This window comes from Odocoileus virginianus, chromosome 20 (assembly GCF_023699985.2).
Source record: "Odocoileus virginianus isolate 20LAN1187 ecotype Illinois chromosome 20, Ovbor_1.2, whole genome shotgun sequence".
Classification (NCBI taxonomy): Eukaryota; Metazoa; Chordata; class Mammalia; order Artiodactyla; family Cervidae; genus Odocoileus; species Odocoileus virginianus.
In genome coordinates, this window is record NC_069693.1 from 9554770 (window position 1) to 9577898 (window position 23129).

Consider the following 23129-nt stretch of genomic DNA (forward strand, 5'->3'; position numbering starts at 1 on the left):
AGCAGAACCTCAGCCTGAATAGGATTTAGCATCCTTCTTTTTGCCATATCATCTCTCTTCTCAGTGGAGAAGTTTCTTTTAATAATTATTACACATTCTGCTACATGTTTAAATATTTGTTGAATAGAATAGGAGTGGGTAGGAGGAATACTTGAGCATAAATAATACTGATAATAGCCATTTTAAGGGCTTGATACAAATCACATTTAATCTCACAAAAGCCCAGGGAGGTGGGTTATCTGCCCATTTAAAAAGGATATTGAAACTCAGCATAATTTTCCTAGCTGAGATCATCCAACTACTAAGAACCCGAGTTGGGAATTGAACCAAGCTATTTGCAGTCCCCAACCTCATTTTAATTTGTTTGTTGTCTAGTCTGGAAGGAATAGTTTGTAAAAGACCAAGAAAGCTATGTAAATGATTGTGTTTTCAGTAAGCTTTCTCAGGCATCTTAAGCTTTTTATTGTATTTTATTTCAAGTAATAGTAAGTTGATCCTTTACTGAAATAATGGTTGAATAACTGAATAATGAAACGCTGTAGATAGTTAAGAGAGTATATAAAGCATAAAGAAAATACTGAATTCTTAATAATCCCAGAGACAATTACGCTCTGAAAAGGCGATGTTAATGCATTGTCTGCTGGAAAAAATACAGAATTGCGCAGTAGAGCGCTCTCGGTTTGGAAACGTTTCGGCTCCAGGGAGGCGGGGTTACGAAATTCGTTCCGAGCGGGGATGCTGTGAAAATACAATCCACAGGCTCAGTATAGCAACCAGCCCTTTCGAAGGCTAGGACGTGCCTGGAAATTCTGGTTAGTGTAGTACGGGAATACCGTCGTTTAACTTCCGCTCCAGGCGGTGGTTGTGTCCGTGCTCCTGTCGGGAATTCTGGGAAGCGTAGTCCCGGAGGTCTCTGTAGGCAGAGTCACTTCCGTCTCAGGTACGCGAGGCCGCGGCCTTCGTTCCCCTCGGAAAGGTGAGCCCTCCGTTTGCCGGTCCCCTCTCTCCGCGTCCACAGTGACCTTTCTTCGCTTTGTTGTGGGCCAGCAGCGACCTGGCCCTCGGCCTGCTGGAAGGAACCGCCTGCGGCGCCCCGGGGATGGTGCTCCCTTTGAATAAGCCTCCTGGAGCGCGGGGGACTGCATCCCCCCGTTTAGGGGCCCCGGCCAGGGCCCTGTGTCGCTGGGTTTGGTTTGTCTCCTGGGTTCTGTACTTTCCCAACCCATTTCCTGAGCACCAGCCCGTGATGACGCTTCCTAACGGTATATTCCACGAGAATCTCAACGTCCCTGCCTGTTTCCTCTTCTTTAAAGTTGGCATTAGTGTCTACGTGTGCTCAGTCGTGTCCAACTCTTGGCGACCCTATGAACTACAGCCCGGCAGCCTCCCCTGTCCATGGAGTTCTCCAGGTGAGAATGCTGGAGTGGGTTGCCGTGCCGTCCTCCAGGGGATCTTCCCGACCCTGGGATCTAACCCGCGTCTCTTGCGTCTCCTGCCTTGGCAGGCGGATTCTTTACCACTGAGCCATATGGGAAGCCGCAGTGTCAATCTGATAGGGGTAGTTTGAGAGTTAAATGAGAATGCATAGGAAAAGACTTAGAACAGAGGCTACCCTGTGGTTAAAAATCACAGAGTATTTTTACTTGTTACTAGTATTTTTTTAATTTTCCGAGAAGTGCTTGATTCCCTAAAGGCTTCTGTGAGCCCGGGTTGGGGTCAGAGCTCTTGCTGTAGTGTTCCTGGCCCTTCTCAGATCCCTGAAGGAGTCAGGGCTGTACCCGGATTCCTAATGATTTTTAAATTTAAGTTTAAATTTTTGGAGAGGGTCACTTCTGACCATAGTCTGGGATGCGCACTGAGATTTATACGGGAATGTTGATAGAGTTCTGATTTCTCTCAGCTTCCTTTCTGCTTCACGCCTCGACTTCTTGAAAAAGGCTGCAGTGAGAAGGGAATGACCGTTTGGCCGCAGACATCAGAGCCTCACCTGAGTGGGACTTAGCGTCCTTCTTCCTCTTATGTCATCTCTTCACAAGGGATAAGACATTCATGTCACTCAGGGACAGATTCTTCTGCTACAAAGATGCCCTGATATTTGTTAAATAAATACTAAAAAGGGATGGGGGAGTGCTTGGGAATAGTTAATAATTACAGCCTGTACTTGCATGCTCAGTCATGTCTGACGGTTTGCGACCCCAAAGCCTGTAGCCCGCCAGTCTGCTCTGTCCATGGGATTTTTCAGGCAAGAATATTGGAGTGGGTTGCCATTTCCTCCTCCAGGGGATCTTCCCCACCCAAGGATAGCAACCCTGTCTCTTGTGTCTTCTGCATTGGTGGGGGGATTCTTTACCACTGAGCCACCTGGGAAGCTAATAATGACAGTATTTAAACATTATTCTCAGAACTTTATATGAATGAATGTACTTAATCCTTACAAGAGGGGATATTGTTATTCTTATGTTAAAGATGAGGAAACAGACACAGAGAGTATTAAGTACTTTAGTTAATTTGGCTGCGCCAGGTCTTAGTTGTGGCATGTGGGATCTAGGTCCCTGATCAGGGATTGAATCCTTGCCCCTGTGTTGGAAGCATGGAGTCTTAGCCCCGGACTACCAGGAAGTCCTGAGCATGAGCTGTTTATTCTAGACCACACAGGAAGAGGCTTAGTTGGGATTAGAATTTAGGTAGTTTCAAGACCCTGATGCTGGGAAAGATTGAGGGCTGGAGGAGAAGGGGGCAACAGAGCATGAGATGGTTGGATGGCATCATCGACTCAACGGACTTGAGTTTGAGCAAATCCCAGGAGATAATGAAGGACAGGGAAGTCTGGCATGCTGCAGCCCATGGGGTCACAAAGAGTCGGACATGACTGAGCAACTGAACAGCAGCAAGTTTCAGTATGCTGCTCTGGTTCTTAATATCTTTAGTGTCACACTGAGAAGGCATGTTTGGATTTTTGTAGGGGGCCATGAAAGTTTTGAGTTTTTCATGATACTTTTCCAGTCATCTGCAGTTTGTTTGTGTTTTATTTGAAATAATATTATAGCTCATATTTTTATTATAAAATAATGCTTGCATATTATAGAGAATTAAGGAAATACATGAAGTATAAGGATGTAGTACAGGATATAGAGATAACAATAGTAATATTTTAATATTTTCCTGTTCTGTAGATTTATTTTTTGGATTTTTACTTAAGTTTTACAAAATAGGTATGACAGATTTTATTTCCCTGTTAAATTTTTACAGTGGAAATTTACAAGCAGAGCATAATGTAATAAGAATAAAATAATGAACCCCTAGAGAACCATCACTCATATTCAACTCTTGTTATCATTTGTCAGTCTTGTATCAACACATTCTCCCTCCCAATTTTTTTTGTTGTTGTTATTCAGTATTTTAAAGCAAGTCTCCAACACTGAGTCAGTACAATAGTGATCGATTTATGATTATAACTGCCAAAAATTGATTATGACACATTGTTTATATGCAAGACTAAGAAAGGGAGATGTTAGCAGCTACTTTAAGGTTTTTATTTTTGCAGCTTGGAAAATGACATTCTTCTGAGAAAGCAAGGGGACATAAGAGCATTGCACTTTGGAGAGTGATGGTGATGACATTTGTTTTCTGCTGTACAGTTTGACTTACCTATGTCTTAGGGCTCTTTGTTTCTTCTTTTTTTTTAATATTTATTTATTTGGCTGCATTGGGTCTTAGTTGCGGCACTCAGGATCTTCATTGCAGCACACAGGATCTTTTGTTGTGGGGCTGGGGTTCTCTCTAGCTGTGGCACATGGGCCACAGAATGGACAGGCTCAGTAGTTGCCCCGTGTGGGACCTTAGTCCTCCCCCAGAGATCAAACCTGGGTCCCATGCATTGGAAACTCGGAGTCTTAACCATTGGACCACTCTTTGTACACTGAAAATTCTTCTTTTCCTGGGACCATGTGATATTTTTCTCTGTGTATCCAGCACACGGGACAAGATTGGCAAAGATTTGGAGTTAGAGTAGCCATTCAACAGACTGTCAGCACCAAGGATTTACAGTGCAAAATTCCTGAAATTGGAATTAGGTGACGAAACAGAAAAGAAATAATCCATGGGGATACTCCTTAATTACCTTTAATATTGGCATGTTAGAGTCCACCATTTATTTCAGATTATTGAAATGTTTCTGAACAATTCTTTTCATGATATAAAACAAGCAAAATGATGATAGCAAACATTTATAGATTGTGTTTTACGACTAGGTAGCGTTTCCAGTGACTTACAGATATTACCTTATGTCTCTACAGTTACCCTCATTTTACAGATGAGAGGCAGGTTTTTAAAAACAGTCATCATACAATTGACTATTTTTCCCTTTCAGGGGTACAATTCTGTTAATTTTGCCACAGGTATAGATTTGTATAATCACCCCCATCATCAACTACAGAACAGCGCCATCACCCCCCCAACAAAAAAAAATCTATTTTTCCTTTATAATCACCCCTCGCTGTGTCTATAAGCACTGTAAACCACTATAACCCTGTAGTTTCATCTTTTTGAGAATGCCACTTAAATGAACTTGTACCATGTGTAACCCTTCAAGGTTGGTATCTTTCACTCAGATAATGCCTTTTTTTTTAATGGAAAATTTTATTTGTGCCAGATTGAGGGTTATAATCCGGGAACAGCATCTCAGAGAGTTCTGAGAACCATTCCCAGCATAATGCCTTTTACATTCATCCAAGTTGTTGTGTGTATCAGTACTTTGTTTTTGTTGCTGGTTAATATTACATTTATGGTTATACTAGTTTATTCACCTGTTGAAGAAAATTTGGAATGTTTTTGTGCTGTGCTTAGTCGATCAGTCGTGTCCAACTCTTTGTGACCCTGTCGACTGTAGCCTGCCAGGCCTCTCTGTCCATGGGGATTCTCCAGGCAAGAATACTGCAGTGGGTTGCCATCCCCTTCTCCAGGGAATCTTCCCAACCCAGGGATCAAACCCAGGTCTGCCGCATTGCAGGCAGATTCTTTACCATCTGAGCCACCATGGAAGCCCAAGAATACTGGTCTGGGTAGCCTGTCCCTTCTCCAGGGGAACTTCTGACCCAGGAATCAAACCGAGGTCTCCTGCATTGTAAGTGGATTTTTTACCAGCTGAGCTACCTAGCTTTTGGCAGTTACGAATAAGCTGTTATAAACACTTGTGTACAAGGTTTCGTTTTGTTTTGTTTGCTTATTTCTCTAGAATTTATAACCAGGAATGGGATTGGTGGGTCATATAGAAAATGTATGTGTGACTTTGTAAGAAGCAGCCAAACTGTTCTCAGGATATCTGCTGTTTTGCGTTCCCATTAATGATGTACGGCAGTTCCAGGTTCTTCACATCCTTGTCGGCATTCTCTGTTGGTTTTTAAAAAACCTTTATTATGATAGACCTGTGTTGTTATTTTATTGTGACTAATTTACATTTCCCTAATGCCTAATAATGTAGAGCAGATACATCTTTTCTTCAACTTATTTATCTTCTTCACTTTATATGTTTTGCTAAGTTTTAAACTGAGTAACTGAGTTGTATTTTCCTTACTATTGATGTTTGAGAGTTATTCATGTATTCTAAATATAAGTTCTTTGTCAGATGTCATTTGCAAATAGTTTTTCTCAGACTGGCTTGTCTTTTCATCCTCTGAACAGCGTATTTTACAGAGCAAAATTTTAATTTTGATGAAGTCTGATTTAGCAGTGTTTTATGAGTTGTGCTTTTCAAATCTAAGAACTCTGCCTACTCGAAGTCAGGAAGAGTTTCTCTTACGTTTTCTTCTAGAAGTCATGATATCTACTCTTTCGTTCCTAATATTGGTAACCTTTTTTTAATCTCTGTTTTATTCTTTGCCATTCTTGCTAGAGTTTTTGTTATAGTAAGAGAAAAAAAATGAATATTTTTGGTTTCATTGACTTGGCTATTACACATCTGTTTTCAGTTTCATTGATTTCTGCATTTACCTTTATTTTTTCCTTTTGTTTGCTTGACTTGGGTTTATTTTGCTTCTCTTCTCTAGTATCTTAAGTGTAACCTACAAGTTTTCTTTTAAGAAGTTGAGCACATCCCAAACAGGATAAACTCAAAACTAAAGACAAAGAAAACTACAAAGCATTACCCAGAGAAAAATAATGCATTATGTTTATGTTCTAGTTGTCATATAAAAAACTCTTACAGACAAATCAGAACAAACTTTTTGGCCAACCCAATATATACTTTGAAAACCCTGTCAGTGTTATAATTTTTGCTTCCAATGTCAAAATATATTTTAAAGGACTCAAGAGATAAGTCATCTATCTTGTTTTCCCAGATATTTGCTATTCCGTGACTCCTTCCTGATGATACAATTTTTTTTCCCTTGTTGCCTTTGAAAGTTTTCCTTTACGAATCCTTTTAAGGCAAGTCGGCTCCCTATGAATTGAGTTACCTGAGAACATTTTCACGAAACTTCATCCCTAAATATTTTTCTAAACTGTTGTCTTTAGTATACAACTCTGCTTTGACAATTCTTTTCTTTCCCTCCTTTAAAAGTATTGTGCTATTTCCTTCTGGCCTCGTGACTTCTAATGAAAAATCTGGACCCGTTTGAATCACTGTACCCCTGTAGGCAATGCATTGTTTTTCTCTGGGGTCTTTGGTTGGAAAAGTGCTTGCTGAACAGCTTCATTCAATTTTTAACATTTATTGTTTAACCTACATACAGTAGAATTACTTTTAGTGTAAATCCTGTGAGTTTTGGCCATCACATCACACTAAAAGATTGTGCAGGGATGAAGATATTCCTTGTTTTAACCTTCGACAGCAGTGGAAATTGATAAAGTCACTTGGCACTACTTGTGACTCAAAGTTAGTTGTCACTGAAGTGAGTTTACTTTCATACACATTTCATATTGCAGTCAGTTTTGCTGGGATGCTGAAGCCACCAGCTTTTTAGGAATATTCAAAAGGTGATGTACACCTACTGATAATTACTATATAAAATAAATATACTTAGAAACAAACGGGCTAATGTGTGGCTTTTGTATATTTCATGGTGACGATGAGGATGACACTAATAATAGCTAATCTTTATTGGGTGCTTATTATGAACTTCACTGGATTTCTAACGCTATGATGCATTAACTCATGTATTCTTCATGATAAACCTATTTTTATTTCCATTTAAAAAATATATTTTGGGCCACGTTGTGCTGCCCGTGGCATCTTAGTTCCTCAGCAAGGGATTGAACCAGCACCCTGGACAGTGAAAGCAGGGATTCCTAACCACTGGACTGCTACAGAATCCTTCCTGTTTTTATTTACATTTTACAGATGAAGAAACAGAGGCATTGAGGGGTTAATTAACTTGCAAAACTTTACTTTGCTACATACATGCTCAGTCCTGTTTGACTCTTTGCAACCCTTATGAACTGTAGCCCACCAGGCTCCTCTGTCTACGGGATTCTCCAGGCAAGAATACCGGAGTGGGTTGCCATGCCCTCCTCCGGGGGATTTTCCCAACCCAGGGACTGACACCCCTCCCACCCTGCCTCATCACCTACTTGGACAAAGCACTGCTTTTATTAGACTGGCAAACTGGGTTTTAGGAATTAATAAGACTGCAGTCAGTTACTTGTTAAAAGGTATCCTGGAGCAGCTGAGTGTTAAAAGCTAAGAGAATTAGGACTTCCCTGGCAGTCCAGTGTTACGTCTTCCCCTTCAAATGCAGGGAGTGCAGGTTCAATCCCTGGTGGAGGAACTGAGATCCCACATGCCTCCTAGGCCAAGAAAACACAAAATGGAAGCAGTATTGTAACAAATTCAATAAAGACTTAAAAAAATAAAAACCCCAAGAGGGTGGAGGATGCAGGTGGGCAAACTACTGCCCGTGGCTTATTTTTATAAAGTTCCTCTCCTTCTCCAGCTGAGAATGGTTTTTACATTTAAAGGTTGTAAAAGGAACAAAAGGAACCTTATTCCACGGAGACACTATGTGGCCACAAAGCCTGTGATTAGCCCCCTCCCCATTCTTTTGAGTTCTTTTTCTTCCACAGATGACTTGGAAGTTGCTTGGGAATAGTAAAGAAGATAGATAACAGTAAATGACGGTTGAGAATGGTAAATAACCTTGAGGAAGAGCCCAAGAAGTCAAACTCGTGGTTTCCAGATCCTCCCATGGGTCAAGCATGGAGCCAGTGCTTCACATAGATACAGTATCATCACCGGCTTCTATAATCTTTATCATATCCACGTGGGAAGAGGGGTGTACCACTGGAATCTCCTCCAGCTTCAGGAGGAACATGCACCAGCCATTAAACTTCTCAGAAGGGTGGTCTCAAAGTCTAAATGAACGTTATTGGGTTGGTGAAAAAGTTCTTTTGGGTTCTTCCCTAATATGGTACAGAAAACCCGAATGAACCTTTTGGCCACCTGCAGTAGTATCAGGGCAACAAATTATTAAATGAAAAGCCATAATCTCTGCTGCCCAGATTTCTTAAAACCCCCATTTGTAAGGACTGTTTTATATTGCAAAATAGTACCTGCTTCTCTGAAGCTACCAGATATTAATATAAAATGCTGGTATAGTTACTACAGTTTTTCACTACTCACCCATGTATCCTCACAGCAATCTTACGGTATTTGTACTTTTACAATCCTAGTGTTGCAGCTTGCAGAAGTAAGCCTAGAGAGGTTAATTAATTTAACCATGGTTAAAAAACCTATAGCAAATCTTTAACAGTGCCAATATAGAGCAATTCCCAGGTGGTGCAGAGGTAAAGAATCTGCCTGCTAATGCAGGAGATGCAAGAGATGTGGGTTTGATCCCTGGGTTGGGAAGATCCCCTGGAGAAGGAAATGGTAACTCACTCCAGTATTCTTGTCTGGAAAATTCCACGGACAGAGGAGCCTGGTGGGCTACAGTCCACTGGGTCACCAGGAGTCAGACATGACTTAGCACATACACAAGGAATATAGAGCAAATGTGCAGCAAATCTATAGCAATTAGAGGTTTTAAAAGCTAACTGTCCCCAGAGGTACTTTTAACAAGCACCGCTCCTCTCCCACTTCACTCTGTCTCCTTTTCCATGTTCCCCAGGTTCACAGTGCATTCTGGGGAGGCTCGAGCTGTGTGAGGGCTGCAGGGTGTGGTGGTGCAGGCTGCCCCTCACTTGTGGGCCTCCTGCTGGGTTAGCCTGGGTATGGTTACACCCCAGCCCACACCCTGCCTGTGAGGGTGTATGTGGCTGCATCTGCCCAGGAGAAGGGACACCTTTTTCGGATTTGCACAGAGATGCGTTTCCCCCCTCTCATGGCTTCCTTCTTGTTTTGTGTCTCTTCAGGTCTCTGCCTTTCCCCAGGAAAAGGACAAGAAGATGATGAAGTTCCAGGTGAGTTGGATTTTTTATTTCTGTCACTTAACAGGTAATTTCATTTCTCAGTGGATACCTTATTTTTCTCCCTTGCCAGAGTAAAGAGTGACAGCAGACATTTAATACCATTTGTGTGTCATGCTCTCTTGGTTCACTTTTTAAAAAATTTCCTTTCTCGGTTTTATATATTACCATTTTGTTTCACAACTAACAGTGTAAAAGAGAATAGAAATTTTTAAAATGGGAAGGCCCACATGTTATTACCCTGCCTACATCACTTGTTTTTTTATGTTTATTTTTCATGTGCATTCATAACTAGACTTGCAATAATAGATACAATTTTGAATTGTCTTTTTTTCACTTAAGATTATAGCACTCAATTTTTATCATCTAATATTATTTCAATGAAATATTATACACTCTCCTCCTTTTTAGAAAAGTATTCCTCATCCACAACCTTTAACATCTTGATGATTCTCACAGTTTTACACAACAGAATCATTTTCCCTATATTTAATCTTTAATAAATAAAAATAAATGTATATAAAATTCATTTATTAATTTTAAAATTTTAGACATACTGTAAGTCATACAGACACTGTACAGCAGAAACTATCACTTGTAAAGCAACTATACTCCAAAAAAAGGACACAGGCACTTTCCATCTGTAACTCTGTTCACTGCTCTGAGAGGGACTGAATCATCTTCACTGTCAACATGAAAATAAGAGGTTCATGTAAGTTCAGGTCCTCTTCAGGTTTCTACAGCAGGCACGTGTCTGGTCAATTCCAAAGTCTTTATGGACCAAGAGTATCAAGCATTCTGTTGGGGTGGAAAGAGACATAGAACAAAAACAAAAAAACAAACCAAACCAGAGTTCTCATTCAGAGACCAAGACTTGAAGTTGTGATGTTTGGTGCTCCAGCCAGAACAAATGCAGTGTTGAGCAGACCTTCATATAGAAATTCTAAATTTCCCTATAGCAAAAAAATTAGAAGACAAGATAGGAAGAAAAGTCTTTATATTGTATATGGAAGAAAAGGCCTTACTGTCCCCAGGTGAATGAATGTTATTACAAAACAAGAAACAGAAATGACCAGCAAACATATGAAAAGAGAGTAATCTTCATTACTTATCAATTTTGTGAAAGTTTTTTGAGATAACTAGTTTTGGCTTCCCAAATTGACTTCTGAGATTATCAAAGTTTTTTGGTTTTTGCTTTTAAGTATTCATGTCCATTGTTGGCCAAGGTATGGAGGCTTAGGAATTTATACTTTCTTGGAAGCAGAATAAACTAAGAAAAATCTTTTTGGAGGAAACACCTGCCATTATGGTCTCAAAACTTTAAAGTTTGTTATTCTTCAACATTACCTTTTCTAGTTTTTGTAATTTATCTTCAGGAGATAACCAGCAGAGTTCTAGGGACTAAGGTCTATATGGAAACAATCTTGCAACATTGTTAATAATATATACTCTAAAACTAAGTAAGCATGCATTATTTGTATCAGTTCACTATATTCTCAACCATCAGTTCCTTGAATTACTGTGTAGCCCTGAAGTGGAATGTCAGCAATAATAATGGTAATAGTAATCACAATAATAGTTAGCATTTATTAGATACTTGGGCTCCCCAGGTGGCTCTCGTGGTAAAGAACCCATCTGCCTGCCTGCTAATGTAGGAGATGTAGAGAGACACGGTTTTGATCCCTGGGTTGGGAAAATCTGGAGGTCATGGCAACCCACTCTAGTATTCTCGCCTGGAGAATTCCACAGACAGAAAAGCCTAGTGGGCTACAGTCCACTAGGCTAGTGGACTCTAGTGTCACAAAGAGTCAGACACAACTGAAGCGACTTAGCATGCACACACTGGGTACATACTATGTACCAGGCACTGTTCCTAAATGTTTTACCTATAGTCACTCATTTTATTATCACCAGTACCCTAAGGTACAGTTACCAGCCTGCAAATGAAGAGAGGATGAGGACTGGGTCCAGGGCCCCACAGAAGAGTGAGGCCCTAGAGCTGTGTCCATAAGTGCTGCACATCCGGATGGGGGCCCAGAGGAGGGGCTCCATACTTGAATAGGAAGGGTGACTCATGCCCTATAAGTCTGGCACATCAAATAAGCAGTATATGTGTATAAAAAGAGGGAAAACAGACTCCCTCGCACACTGTTGGAACTAAAGCTTTTCCAGCAGCCCACACAATGCAGCAGAGCTCCAGGGGCTTACCTACAGGGGTACTAACAAAAGGCAGCCGTTTCAAGTGCAAGGATTCCTTTTCCTGCAGCCTTTCTGGTGGATGGAATCAGCAGTGTGAAAGGCAAACAGAAGGCAGCTGCTGAAATGTGACTCGGTCCTTGGGAATCCGGAACCACCTCCCGTCCTTGACACTTTCTCAGGGCTGCCCCTCTTCCGTAAACATTGTGTGTGTGTGTTTGGTGTTATAGGAGCCAGTGTCCTTCAAGGACGTGGCCGTGGTCTTCACCGAGGAGGAGCTGGGGCTGCTGGACTCGGCTCAGAGGAAGCTGTACCAGGAAGTGATGCTGGAGAACTTCCGGAACCTGCTCTTAGTGGGTGAGCACAGCGCCTTGGGGACTCAGTATCAGCCTCCTGCGAGACCTTTGTGGGCAGTCATTTGAAGCTCTGGAACTCCTAAAATCGTCCTCTCAGCTTAGGTAGCTACAAGTCCTAGTATTCCCAGAGACAGAGACAGTGTGTTCCTGTCCAGGAAAAAAATATGTCCCTTGAACTATTAATATGAATGGGGAGCTTGTGGTCCTGCCCCATGAAGTCGAGTTGCTGTAGCTTTTCTGAGTACAGTCCAGTAACTGTAGCTGTGGTTTTTCAGAGGTATTTTGGTTTTTCTGCTTTAGTGACATATCTGTCTTCAAACATACAGAAAGTTTGTAAAAGTATAGAACAAGAATACCCCTATCGCTTTTACCTATGGCTCAGTGGTAAAGTATCCGCCTGTAATGGAGGAGACACAGGTGATTAAGTTCGATCCCTGAGTTGGGAAGATCCCCTGGAGGAGGAAATGGCAACCCACTCTTGTATTCTTGCCTGAAAAATCCCATGGACAGAGGAGCCTGGCAGGCTACAGTCCATGGATCACAAAGAGTCAGACATGACTGAGCGCAGCACACACACCTAGAGTAATATTTCACCCCATTTACTTTATCATTTATGTGAATGCTGTTTTCTCATATGCATAATTTTTCTCTGAACCATTTGAGGGTAATTTGCACATGACACGGCCCTAATATCCCTAAATGCTTCTGTGTGCAGGCCAAGTTCAAGAATCCCCAGGACTACACTCTGACACCAGTGGCAAGCTGGGGGATGCCCAGAGCCTCAAATAATTTGCTAGAGGACTCTGAGGACTCACTAAAAGCTGTTATACTCAAGGCTACACTGTTATATGGAAAGGTTACAGAATAGGCCTTGGATGCTAGGAATTGTCCTTGCCACTGTGGTGTCTTTGTTTCCTGGTCTCAGAGCTTAGAGCTAGGATTAGGGGTGTGTCTGGATGTGTACACCTATATTCATATACATACACATACATGCATATATATAAATATCTATACATATGAATATTTATTCAGTTTCATTCAAAGTAATAGAGGTGCTAATTCAGATTACACTGAAACGCCATTTTTCATTCATGAGGTTCGCAAAAATTCAAAAACTTTTTTTTCGGCTGTCTCATGAAGGTTATGGGATCTTCATTCCCCAACCAGGGATTGAACCCAGGCCCCAAGCACCAAGTCTTAACCACTGGACCGCTAGGGAAGTCCCCCAGAATTCAGAAACTTAACACTATTTTGAGGGGGGGGCAAAGTTGTGGGGAATAAAGCACTTTCATGTTTTGACAGTGGGAATGCAACATGATACCTCCCCTATGGAGAAGAATTTGACAGTGCCTAACAGAACTATGGATTTACCTGTTCTCAACAACTCACTTGTAGGAATTTTCCCTGAAGACAATCAAGTACAAAAGAGCATTAATAGTATACCTGTTTGTGTAAAGGTAAAAAAGGGAAAATAAGTAAATATATGTGAGCAACACAAGGATTAATCAGGAAATCATGAATTTAGTTTTTTGTCAATGGTGAGTTGTGATAGTGTAGAAGGGATGTTTGAGAGAGTCACTCTTGTCTGAATAATACCTTTTTGTCTAGTTTGGACTTTGGAAAATATGTTAGGGGACTTCCCTGGTGGTCCAGTGGTTAAGACTCCACCTACCAATGCAAAAGGTGCAGGTTTAATCCCTGGTTGGGGAATTAAGATCCCACATGCCTTGCAGCCAAAAAAAACAAAACATAAAACAGAAGCAATACTGTAACAAATTCAATAAAGACTTTTAAAAAATGATCCACAGCAAAAAAGTCTTTTAAGAAAATATTTAGTTCAACACATTCTAAAAAATAAATAAGAATGTGAAGGGATGGTCATCGAAAAGAAAAATAAATTGTGTTTGAAAGGAATACCTTAACCACAGTGAACAGAGAAAGGATTCATGGAAGTAGCTAAGGAATACAGTCTATAACTCTATATACCTTTAGTTTTAGGTCTAGTGGGAGGAGGATGCGAGAATGAATTGCAATCCTCAACACTTCTTAGTGGATTTGTTTACTGCAGTGAACGGAATAAGCAACTCCGAGACTATTTTATGTGTACTGCAAGTGCCAAGGCAATTCACTGGAGAAAGTATTGTTTCAACAGATGGTGCTGAAACACTTAGGACTTCTGTATGCATGTATTTGCATGCCTCACACCTACAAAATGAAAGATTAACTCAAAGTGGATGAAGGGCCTAATGTAAAATGTAGAAGTGTGGAACTTGTAGATGGAAACACAGGAGAAAATTTTCATGACATTAGGTTAGGCAAAGATTTCTTAGATATGACACCAAAAACATGATTCAGAAGATAAAAAAAACCCCAAAACAAAAATATGATTCAGGAGGGGAAAAAACCAAAAAACCACAAGTTAGACTTAGTCAAAATTGAATACTTTCGCTCTTCTCTCCTTTTTTACAGGAAATCAGCCCTTCAAACCAGAGCTTATATTCCAGCTGGAGAGAGAAGAGCTTTTGATGATGGAGACCCAGAGAGGTGGGTGTTCAGGTGAGAACCATCCAGTAGTCGCCCAGCAGCCAGAGGACTCCCCCAGAACACGAGTCAGAAGGTGTCAGGCCCTGAGGTGTCGGTACCCTCACTGCTCTAGCTTCTCCTATTCTAGCTCATTCCTTCTGTCCCAGCTGCACTGGCCCAGTTGCCGCCCATCAGACCTGTCTCAGTGGTGCTTCTGCTTCAGGTTACTTGGCTTGCTTTGCTCTGTGCCTTAAATGAGTGAGTCGGTTAATACATGCCTGGTCTTCACTGTCTTCAGTGCTCCTCGAGGCAGCTAACAGGTGTAGAGTAAACCGTGTGATAGAGAGATGCTCCAGAGTATCGTTTGTCATCGGATGAACGCCTGTCCTGATTCTGTTTAGGTGTCCTTTAGTATTCATGGGTAGGTACTCATTATTCCTAAAAGGTTAAGAATAGCCAGGCAACTAAAAGAAATATCAGAAATGATCAGTGCTGAAGGATAATCTGCCCTCCCATGCAGCCATTTCAGATGAGACACTCTTGCATTAACTTCCTCGTTCAAATGCCCAGTTCTTTATCTTCTCATTCTGTTCTTACTTCTTACTCTCCCTTCCTCTAATATGTAGCAGTCTCTTGACCTAGCTACAGTTTCTTTTTTTTTTTTAATTTTATTCAATTTATTTAAATTAAAAAATCAGTTCACCTATTTCTCCCATCCCCAAACTGCAGCCTCTCGCAACCAACCATCTGTTTTCTGTTATCTGTGAGCTTGGTTGGTGTGTTTGTATGTTGGGGAGTGGTTTTAGATTCCACATATAATAGAGATCAAGCAGGATTTGTCTTTAAATACCTCCAAGGTCTACCTGTATTGTTGCAAATGGCAAGGTTTCATTTTTATTTATGGCTGAATTTTCTTTATCCATTTATCCATCAGTGGACACTAAGATTGTTCCTTTATCTTGACTGTTGTAAATAATTCTGCAGTGTACATGTACAGTGTACATTTGTTGTTTAGTCATGTCTGATTCTTTGCAACCCTATGGGCTATATTTTTTTAAGTTAGTGTTTTCTTTTTCTTCAGATAAATACCTAGAAGTAGAATTGCTGAACCATATGATAATTCTATTTTAATTTTCTGAGGAACCTCCATAACAACTTCCATAGTGGCTACATTGACTTATATTCCCACCGGCAGTGTACAAGGGTTCCCAAAACCCTTTTCTCTACATCCTTGCCAGCATTTGTCATCTCTTGTCTTAGAGCCACGGTCCATAGGGTCACAAAGAGTCAGACACGACTGAAGTGACTGAGCACACATGCACATCTTTTTGATAATAGCCATTCTAACAGATGGGAGTTGATAGCTCACTGTAATTTTGATTTGTATTTCCCTGGTGATTAATGTTGTTGAGCATCTTTTTATGAACCTGTTGGCCATCTGTGTGTCTTCTTTGGGAAAATGACTATTCGGGTCTTCTGCCTACTTTTTTTTAATTGAATAGTTTGTTTTTTGCTATTGAATTGTATGAGTTCTCTATGTAGTTTGGATATTAAGCCCTTATCAAATATATGATTTACAAATATTTTCTCCCATTCAGTAAGTTTGCCTTTGCATTTTACTGTTGGTTTCCTTTGCTGTGCAGAAGCTTCTTAGTTCGATGTAGTCCCAGTTGTTTATTTTTGCTTTTGTTGCTTTTGATCATATGATTTTTATCCTTCATTTTGTTAATATTGGGTGTCATGTGTAGTGACTTGAAGATGTTGAACCATCCTTGCATCCCTAGAATGAGACCCATGTGATTGTCTTGTACAATCTTTTAATGTGCTGTTGAATTCAGAATATTTTGTTGAGGATTTTTGCATCATGTTCACTGGGGGTACTGGCCTATAATTTTCTTTTTGAAGTAGAACTTCCAAGCTGGACATTTATGTGAGTCCAAACATTTTAGTAATGTTTCTTGAGTCCTCAGACTCTGATGTCAAAAGCCATGGTCACAGTTGTGCAGCTGGGAATGCTCCTGGGTGGGAATGAGAGTCAACTGAAAATTTCAAAGCAAATTACTTCACTTCTATGATTTTTCTGTTCTTGTCTCAGTTCAGGTTCAAGGTCATACAGGCAACATACTCTTTAGAGAAAGTGTCAGCAAACTTTTTCTCTGAAGGTCCAGATGGTAAATATTTTAGGTTTTGCTGACCATGTTTGACCTCTGTCGGAGAGACCAAATGTTTTTTCTTACACCAGTTTAAAAAATGTAAAATCTATTCTTGTTCCTAGGCTATACAAAAACAGAGATAGGGCCATAGTGTGCTAGTCCCCCTGCCTGATAGTATCAGTAGGAATGTAATGTCATATTTTGAAGTACCTTTTTATTTAGTATTTCCATATATTAACATGTTTATACCTTATATTCATGCAAAATTTTGAAAATATATATTCTTATTTTTAAAGTACTAATTTTTCACCTTCATGGTACCTTGGGGACATCCCTCCCAATCTGAGATTATAACTCTTTTTTTTTTCCAAAAAATCATTGCCCCCCCCAAAAATCATTGCTACATAATCCAATATGTGGCTATAGCATGCAGCATTTAGCTATATACATATGTATATATATACACTCTTTTTTTTGGACTGTACTGGGTTTTAGTTGTAGCATGTGGGATCTAGTTCCCTCACCAGGGATGGAACCCAGGCCCCCTGCATTGGGAGCATGGAGTCGTAGCCACTGGACCACCAGGGAACTCCATTTCATCTTTAGGTGACAAAATGTTAGTGTAATAACTGTAAGCCTTGCTTTTGAGAAACCAAAGACGTCGCTAAGCATTCTTGTTTTTAAGTACTGAGATGAGTACTCATGGATGTGCGGTAGGCCCTGCAGCCAACGCATTGCCCCAGAGCCTGCTGCCACACAGTCGTCAGGGTCGCCCTTTATTTTTTTCCTTTTTTTAAAAGTTGGAGATAGGGTGAGACTAAGAGTAAGATTTTGTGTGAGAAAAACTACACCATTTCAAAGGTTATTTTCAAAATTAAAAAGACACAGTCCACAAGACTCTCGTGACCTTTGCTTTTCTCTCTGGCAAGTGATAACTGAGTGTAACCCTGCCTCTCATACAGCCTTTCAGCTGTGCAATAAAATTGCCATCACCAGCTTCTTTCCCATAAAAAGTAACCTACACATGCATGCCCTTTCAGTTCTGTGACTGAATGACTCAAGCTGTGATCTATTCATCATATGCTCATTGAGCAACTGCGGTTCACTGGGAGTGTAATAGGCAGTGAGGGTGAGACAGTGCGCACAGCAAAGTGCCCTTGCCTGTGTGCAATACACTCCAGTGTTTAGAGACAGGAAAGCACAAGCAGCTAAGGAAGAATTATTGCATTTGAAGGTAATACTCACATTATGAGAAAAAATCCCCTTTACTTCTTTTTTCCCTCACTTTGGATACTGAAAGAGAATTAATGTTTTGCCAAGTATTAGGAGAGTGCGTGTTATTGCTTCAGCCCTGTTGGACCACTTGTTCTCTGGGAATAAGTATACTTCTCACTAGGATGTGAATGATATGCTGCCTGCTGATAACCTGAGCTTTAGTAACTAACAGACAAGCCACTTCCACCCAAACATGCCCATCTTCAGCTCTTCCAGTGCCTCAGATTCCTTAAACAATAAAGTGCTTTTCCAGCAAAATGACAAAGTCAGTGTTCATTGAGTTTTGCTTCTTAAGTTGCCTCAAAGGACCATGAAACTTGCCTGTGCAATTCTTTTTTGAATTAGATTGATTTACTTTTAATGGAAGGATACTTGCTTTACAGTATTGTGTTGGTTTCTGCCAAACATAAACATGAATCAGTCATAGGTATACCTATGTCCCTTCCCTCTTGACCCTCCCTTCCCATCCCACTCCTCTAGGTTGTTACAGAGTGAGCCCTGGTTTGAGTTTCTTGAGTCATAGAGCAAATTCCCATCTTGCCTGTACAATTCTGTCACAGTATTTCACCTTTCACCTGCCCCATGGCCCTTGCTAATCACAAAATATATTTTTAAAGGAGTTAAAACTGATTATGGCTTACAGTGACATAGGAGAACTTATTATTCTCATGAAAATGAACTCATTAGAGTTAGGCCATACAAGACCTCAAGAATCGATTAAAGGTCTCTGTTTACCTTCATCTGCATAGCATTTAACACATGATCTTCTTAAAAACAAACAAACAAAAACCATTACCATGCCCAAGTGGCAGAGAAAAACGATAAATTACTATCAGGGCAAAACACATTTGTCCACTTGAAACTAAATTCTTTCCAGTTTGAGACTACCCCCGTCTGTTTTTTCCTTGGAATCTCCAGGCAGCCCATGATAATGTGTGCATGGTTTAACTAGGCCTTTTGACCCTCCATCAGAAACCATCTTTGATGTCCAGGTTGCATTGCATAGCCCTGATTTTGAGGCATATGTGTAGCTCGAATTCTGTGGATCCTACTTCTATTCCTGGTGTAGCCAAAGGTAAAGGATATTCTAAGTATTGTCAGAGGTAGTAACAAACTTTCCTCCAGTTTATTGAAGTTTCATGTCATGATCTAAGTGCAGAATCTTGAAATCTCTGAATAAAAGTATTCATTATGCACATGTCTAAAATCTCCTTATTCTTATAGGAACCAAGAGTCCACATAATATGGAAAGTATTCAAGAAGTGGGATTAAGCTGCTTTTCCCCCAAAGAGTTTTCCACCTGGCAGTCCTGGCAACAAGGTGCAGGCAAGTTAACCGGGTGTCAAGATTCCATGAGAAACTTCCAAGAGAATATTTCTCCATTGCAAAAACAAGGTGATTCCCCCTGCCAGGTTTGGGCAGGAATACCAATTCAGATTTCTGAAGATGAGAACTATGTCTTGACTCACACAGGAGATGGTTCCAATGACATAAAAAGTCAAGAATTTCCCTCTTGGCGAGCCCACCATTCTTGGAGGAAAATGTACCTTACAGAGTCACGTAATTATCAGTGTCAATGTCAGCAAGTTTCCATGGAAAATGGTTTCTGTAAACCTGACAGCATCAGTTGGATCTCACATCACAGTGACATTCTGGGTGTACACAGAACAGAAAAAAACTCTAGCTGCCATGACTGTGGAGAAGATGTCATGAAGGTTTCATTGCTTAATCATATTCAAACAGGGCAAAAGCCCTATCCTGGTAATGAGTACAGAAAAGCCTTCAGCGATGAGTCCAGCTCTGAAGTTCATCAGCAATTAGACTTGGAAGGAAAGCCCCATACATACAGTCCGTGTGAAAAGGACTGTAGTTACAGGTCAGTTCTTCATATTCATCAGAGTGTTTGTGGAGGAGATCATTGTGTTTTTGAGAATTTACATCTACAGTCGCATCAGAAAGGACATGCAAAAGAGAAGCTGTTTAAATGTGAATACAGTGAGAGCATCAATCAGTGCTCCTTTCATAACACATATGAACTTATACCCAGAGGAGAGACATCTGATAGATGCAGCATGTATGAGAAAGGCTTCAGTCATAGCTTAAACCTTAGTAGTATTGTTAGGATCTACATCGAGGAGGAATCCCATGAATCTGAGAAGAATGGGAATGTCTTTAATGAGAATTCTTGTCTTCAAGCCCATCAGAAAATCCACACTGAAGAGAAACGATACACAGATGTTGAGTGTGAGAAGGGTTTCATTTGTAACTCAGATCTGAACATTCAACACAGAGTTCACATGGAAGAGATTCCCTATAATTCTGAGGCCAATGGCTTCAGTCTGGGCTCACATTTTCAAGACCTTCAGATAGTCCACACTAGAGAACAACCCTGTAAACATTACACATGTGGTAACAGCTTCAGCCAGAGTTCGTATCTTCAAGGCCACCAGAAAATTCACATTGGAGAAAAACCTTTCAAAGCATGTGGGAATGGCTTCAACTGGAATTCAAAACTTAAAGATCACCAGAGAGTCCATACTGGCGAGAAGCCGTACAAATGCAGTGCCTGTGGTAAAGGCTTCAGTCATAGATCCGTTCTAAATGTTCATCAGAGAATCCACACAGGAGAGAAGCCTTATAAGTGTGAGGAGTGTGATAAGGGTTTCAGTCGGAGTTCATACCTTCAAGCCCATCAGAGAGTCCACACGGGAGAAAAACCATACAAATGTGAGGCATGTGGGAAGGGCTTCAGTCGTAATTCATACCTTCAAGGGCATCAGAGAGTCCACACTGGCGAGAAACCATACAAGTGCGAGGCGTGTGGGAAGGGCTTCAGTCGGAGTTCACACCTTCAAGGCCACCAAAGGGTCCACACGGGAGAAAAACCATTCAAGTGTGAAGAGTGTGGGAAGGGCTTCAGTTGGAGCTTTAATCTTCAAATTCATCAGAGGGTTCACACAGGAGAGAAACCCTATAAATGTGGAGAATGTGAGAAGGGCTTCAGCAAGGCCTCAACTCTTCTGGCCCATCAGAGAGTCCACACAGGAGAGAAACCCTACCAGTGTGATGAGTGTGGTAAGAGCTTCAGTCAGAGGTCTTACCTTCAGAGCCATCAGAGTGTCCACACCGGAGAGAGACCATACATCTGTGAGGTTTGTGGGAAGGGCTTCAGTCAGAGAGCATATCTTCAAGGCCACCAGAGAGTCCACACCAGAGTGAAGCCGTATAAATGTGAGATGTGTGGGAAGGGCTTTAGTCAGAGCTCACGCCTTGAAGCACATCGGAGGGTCCACACCGGAGGGAAACCCTACAAATGTGCAGTGTGCACGAAGGGTTTCAGTGAGAGTTCCCGCCTCCAAGCCCATCAGAGGGTCCACACAGAAGGGAGGCCCTATAAATGTGAACAGTGTGGCAAGGGCTTCAGTGGGTTTTCAAGTCTTCAAGCCCATCACAGAGTCCACACTGGGGAAAAACCATACAAATGTGAAGTGTGTGGAAAGGGCTTCAGTCAGAGATCAAACCTCCAGGCTCATCAGAGAGTCCACACAGGAGAGAAACCCTACAAATGTGATGCATGCGGTAAGGGTTTCCGTTGGAGTTCAGGGCTCCTAATTCATCAAAGAGTCCACAGTGGTGATAAATTCTATACAAGTGAAGAATATAGTAAGGGTTACCCTTCATCAGAGAATCCATACAGAAGCGAAGTTCTGTAATGTGGTATTCCATTTTGTTCTGAAGTCCTCAAACAAGAGCTGAAATTTTCCACTCACTCGAGTTCTCATAGTAGAAAAAGAATTTCTTTCATGAAAATGTAATGTTTCTGCTCAACATCAACATTCACAGTACTCAGGAGACCACACAGCAGAGACTTATCTAATGAGCGGGGTTCCATATGGGATTTCATGGGAACTTGAATATCAGTCACTGCAAGTGACTTTAATCAGCTCTTGTACTATGGTTTAGAAAAGACATGAGTGTGGTCAGGATTTTAACAAAAGTATTGACACAACGATGAGCATGCCTAAATTCACGTCCACTGGAATGTAAGCTTATTAAGAGAAGGGGTTTCATACATTGCTAAGTCTCCAACTCAATGAAGGTGCTCAGTACTTTTTTGCTAAATGACTAAAAGTATGTAAAGGTGTCATGTTTGAAATTTTTATTGAGCTGATTTTCCCCAGAAGATAATTTAAAATTAATTTGGAGGAGGAATCCTGCAAGTCACCTTAATGTAAGCAAATAAGTAAACATAAACATTATTTGAAATGTAGAACATGGGCAGTGTCTCAATCTTAAATGACATGAATTTGGTTTAACCCCCCTGGGATTGGTCGTCCCCATTTGTCCCTCATCAGCAGGGATGGGCTGACTTTCTTAGCATTTGGCCTCTTTCTCTACAGTGTACTGTCTGGTTAAGTTTAGCTCCGTGTGTGTGTGTATGTGTGTATACCTATGTGCACTTTAAAAGGACAATACAAACTGATAAAACAGTGTTTCTGGTTAACTTGACAGAGATGGAATGCTGCATTTTACATAACTGAATTTTTACTCCTGCGCTGTGTGTTACGACAGTTTTACTATAATATTTGGAGAGTGTTGGAAATGGTTATTAACAGTAAATACTTTCTTAATAAATGTTGAAATTACAATATTTGGTTTTCTAGCTTCCATATTTCCATTAAAATCCTTTTGATCTGACTGGTTTCTATATAGTCTTTGTCCAATTAAGTCCGGTTTAGCAGGATCTGTGACAAGTTTGGAGGACTTTAATTTTGTCAAATTTTATATCAGCATACTTTTCCCACTCATACAGAGAAAGGAAAAAAGATTGAAGTATGGTTGATTTACAGTGTTGTGTTAATTACTACTGTGCAGCAAAGTAAATCAATTAAAAATTTCTTTTAAAAAATTATTTTCCATTGTGGTTTATCGTAGGATAGTGAATATAGTTCTCTGTGCTATCCAGTAGGACCCTGTTGCTTATCCATTTTATGTGTAAGAGCTTATATCTGCTAACCCAACCTCCTACTCCAGCCCTCCCCCAACCTCTTGGCAACCACCGGTCTGTTCTCTATGCCCATGATTCTGTTTCTGTTTCATAGATATGTTCATTTGTGTCATATTTTAGATTCCACATGTAAGTGATATCATACGGTATTCATCTTTCTCTTTTTGACTTATTTCATTTAGTGTGAAAATAATTTCTAGTTGCATCCATGTTGCTGCA

General features: G+C 40.7%; 1 protein-coding gene across 4 annotated transcripts; it reads left to right on the top strand.

Annotated features, from left to right (window-relative positions):
• The first annotated feature begins 880 nt into the window (after positions 1-880).
• Positions 881-22551, top strand: ZNF112 (zinc finger protein 112). Of its 4 annotated transcripts, XM_070450718.1 has the most exons (6): positions 886-976; positions 1314-1409; positions 9346-9393; positions 11826-11952; positions 14421-14507; positions 19127-22551. In XM_070450718.1, the coding sequence occupies exons 2-6, from the start codon at positions 1365-1367 to the stop codon at positions 21613-21615; spliced, it is 2796 nt and encodes a 931-aa protein (XP_070306819.1). In that variant the 5' UTR covers positions 886-976; positions 1314-1364; the 3' UTR covers positions 21616-22551. The 4 variants fall into 4 exon arrangements, with proteins under 4 accessions (XP_020748831.2, XP_070306819.1, XP_020748830.2 ...); XM_020893172.2 differs by lacking the exon at positions 1314-1409 and having other exon boundaries at positions 881-976; XM_020893171.2 differs by lacking the exon at positions 886-976 and having other exon boundaries at positions 1276-1409; positions 14421-14495.
• Positions 22552-23129: the final 578 nt, after the last annotated feature.

Coding starts and splice junctions, on each gene's coding strand:
- ZNF112 (XM_070450718.1), top strand. CDS start 1,365: ATGAACTACAGCCCGGCAGCCTCCCCTGTCCATGGAGTTCTCCAG. Junction 9,394..11,825: donor AGAAGATGATGAAGTTCCAG/GTGAGTTGGATT, acceptor TTGGTGTTATAG/GAGCCAGTGTCCTTCAAGGA. Junction 14,508..19,126: donor CCAGAGAGGTGGGTGTTCAG/GTGAGAACCATC, acceptor TTATTCTTATAG/GAACCAAGAGTCCACATAAT.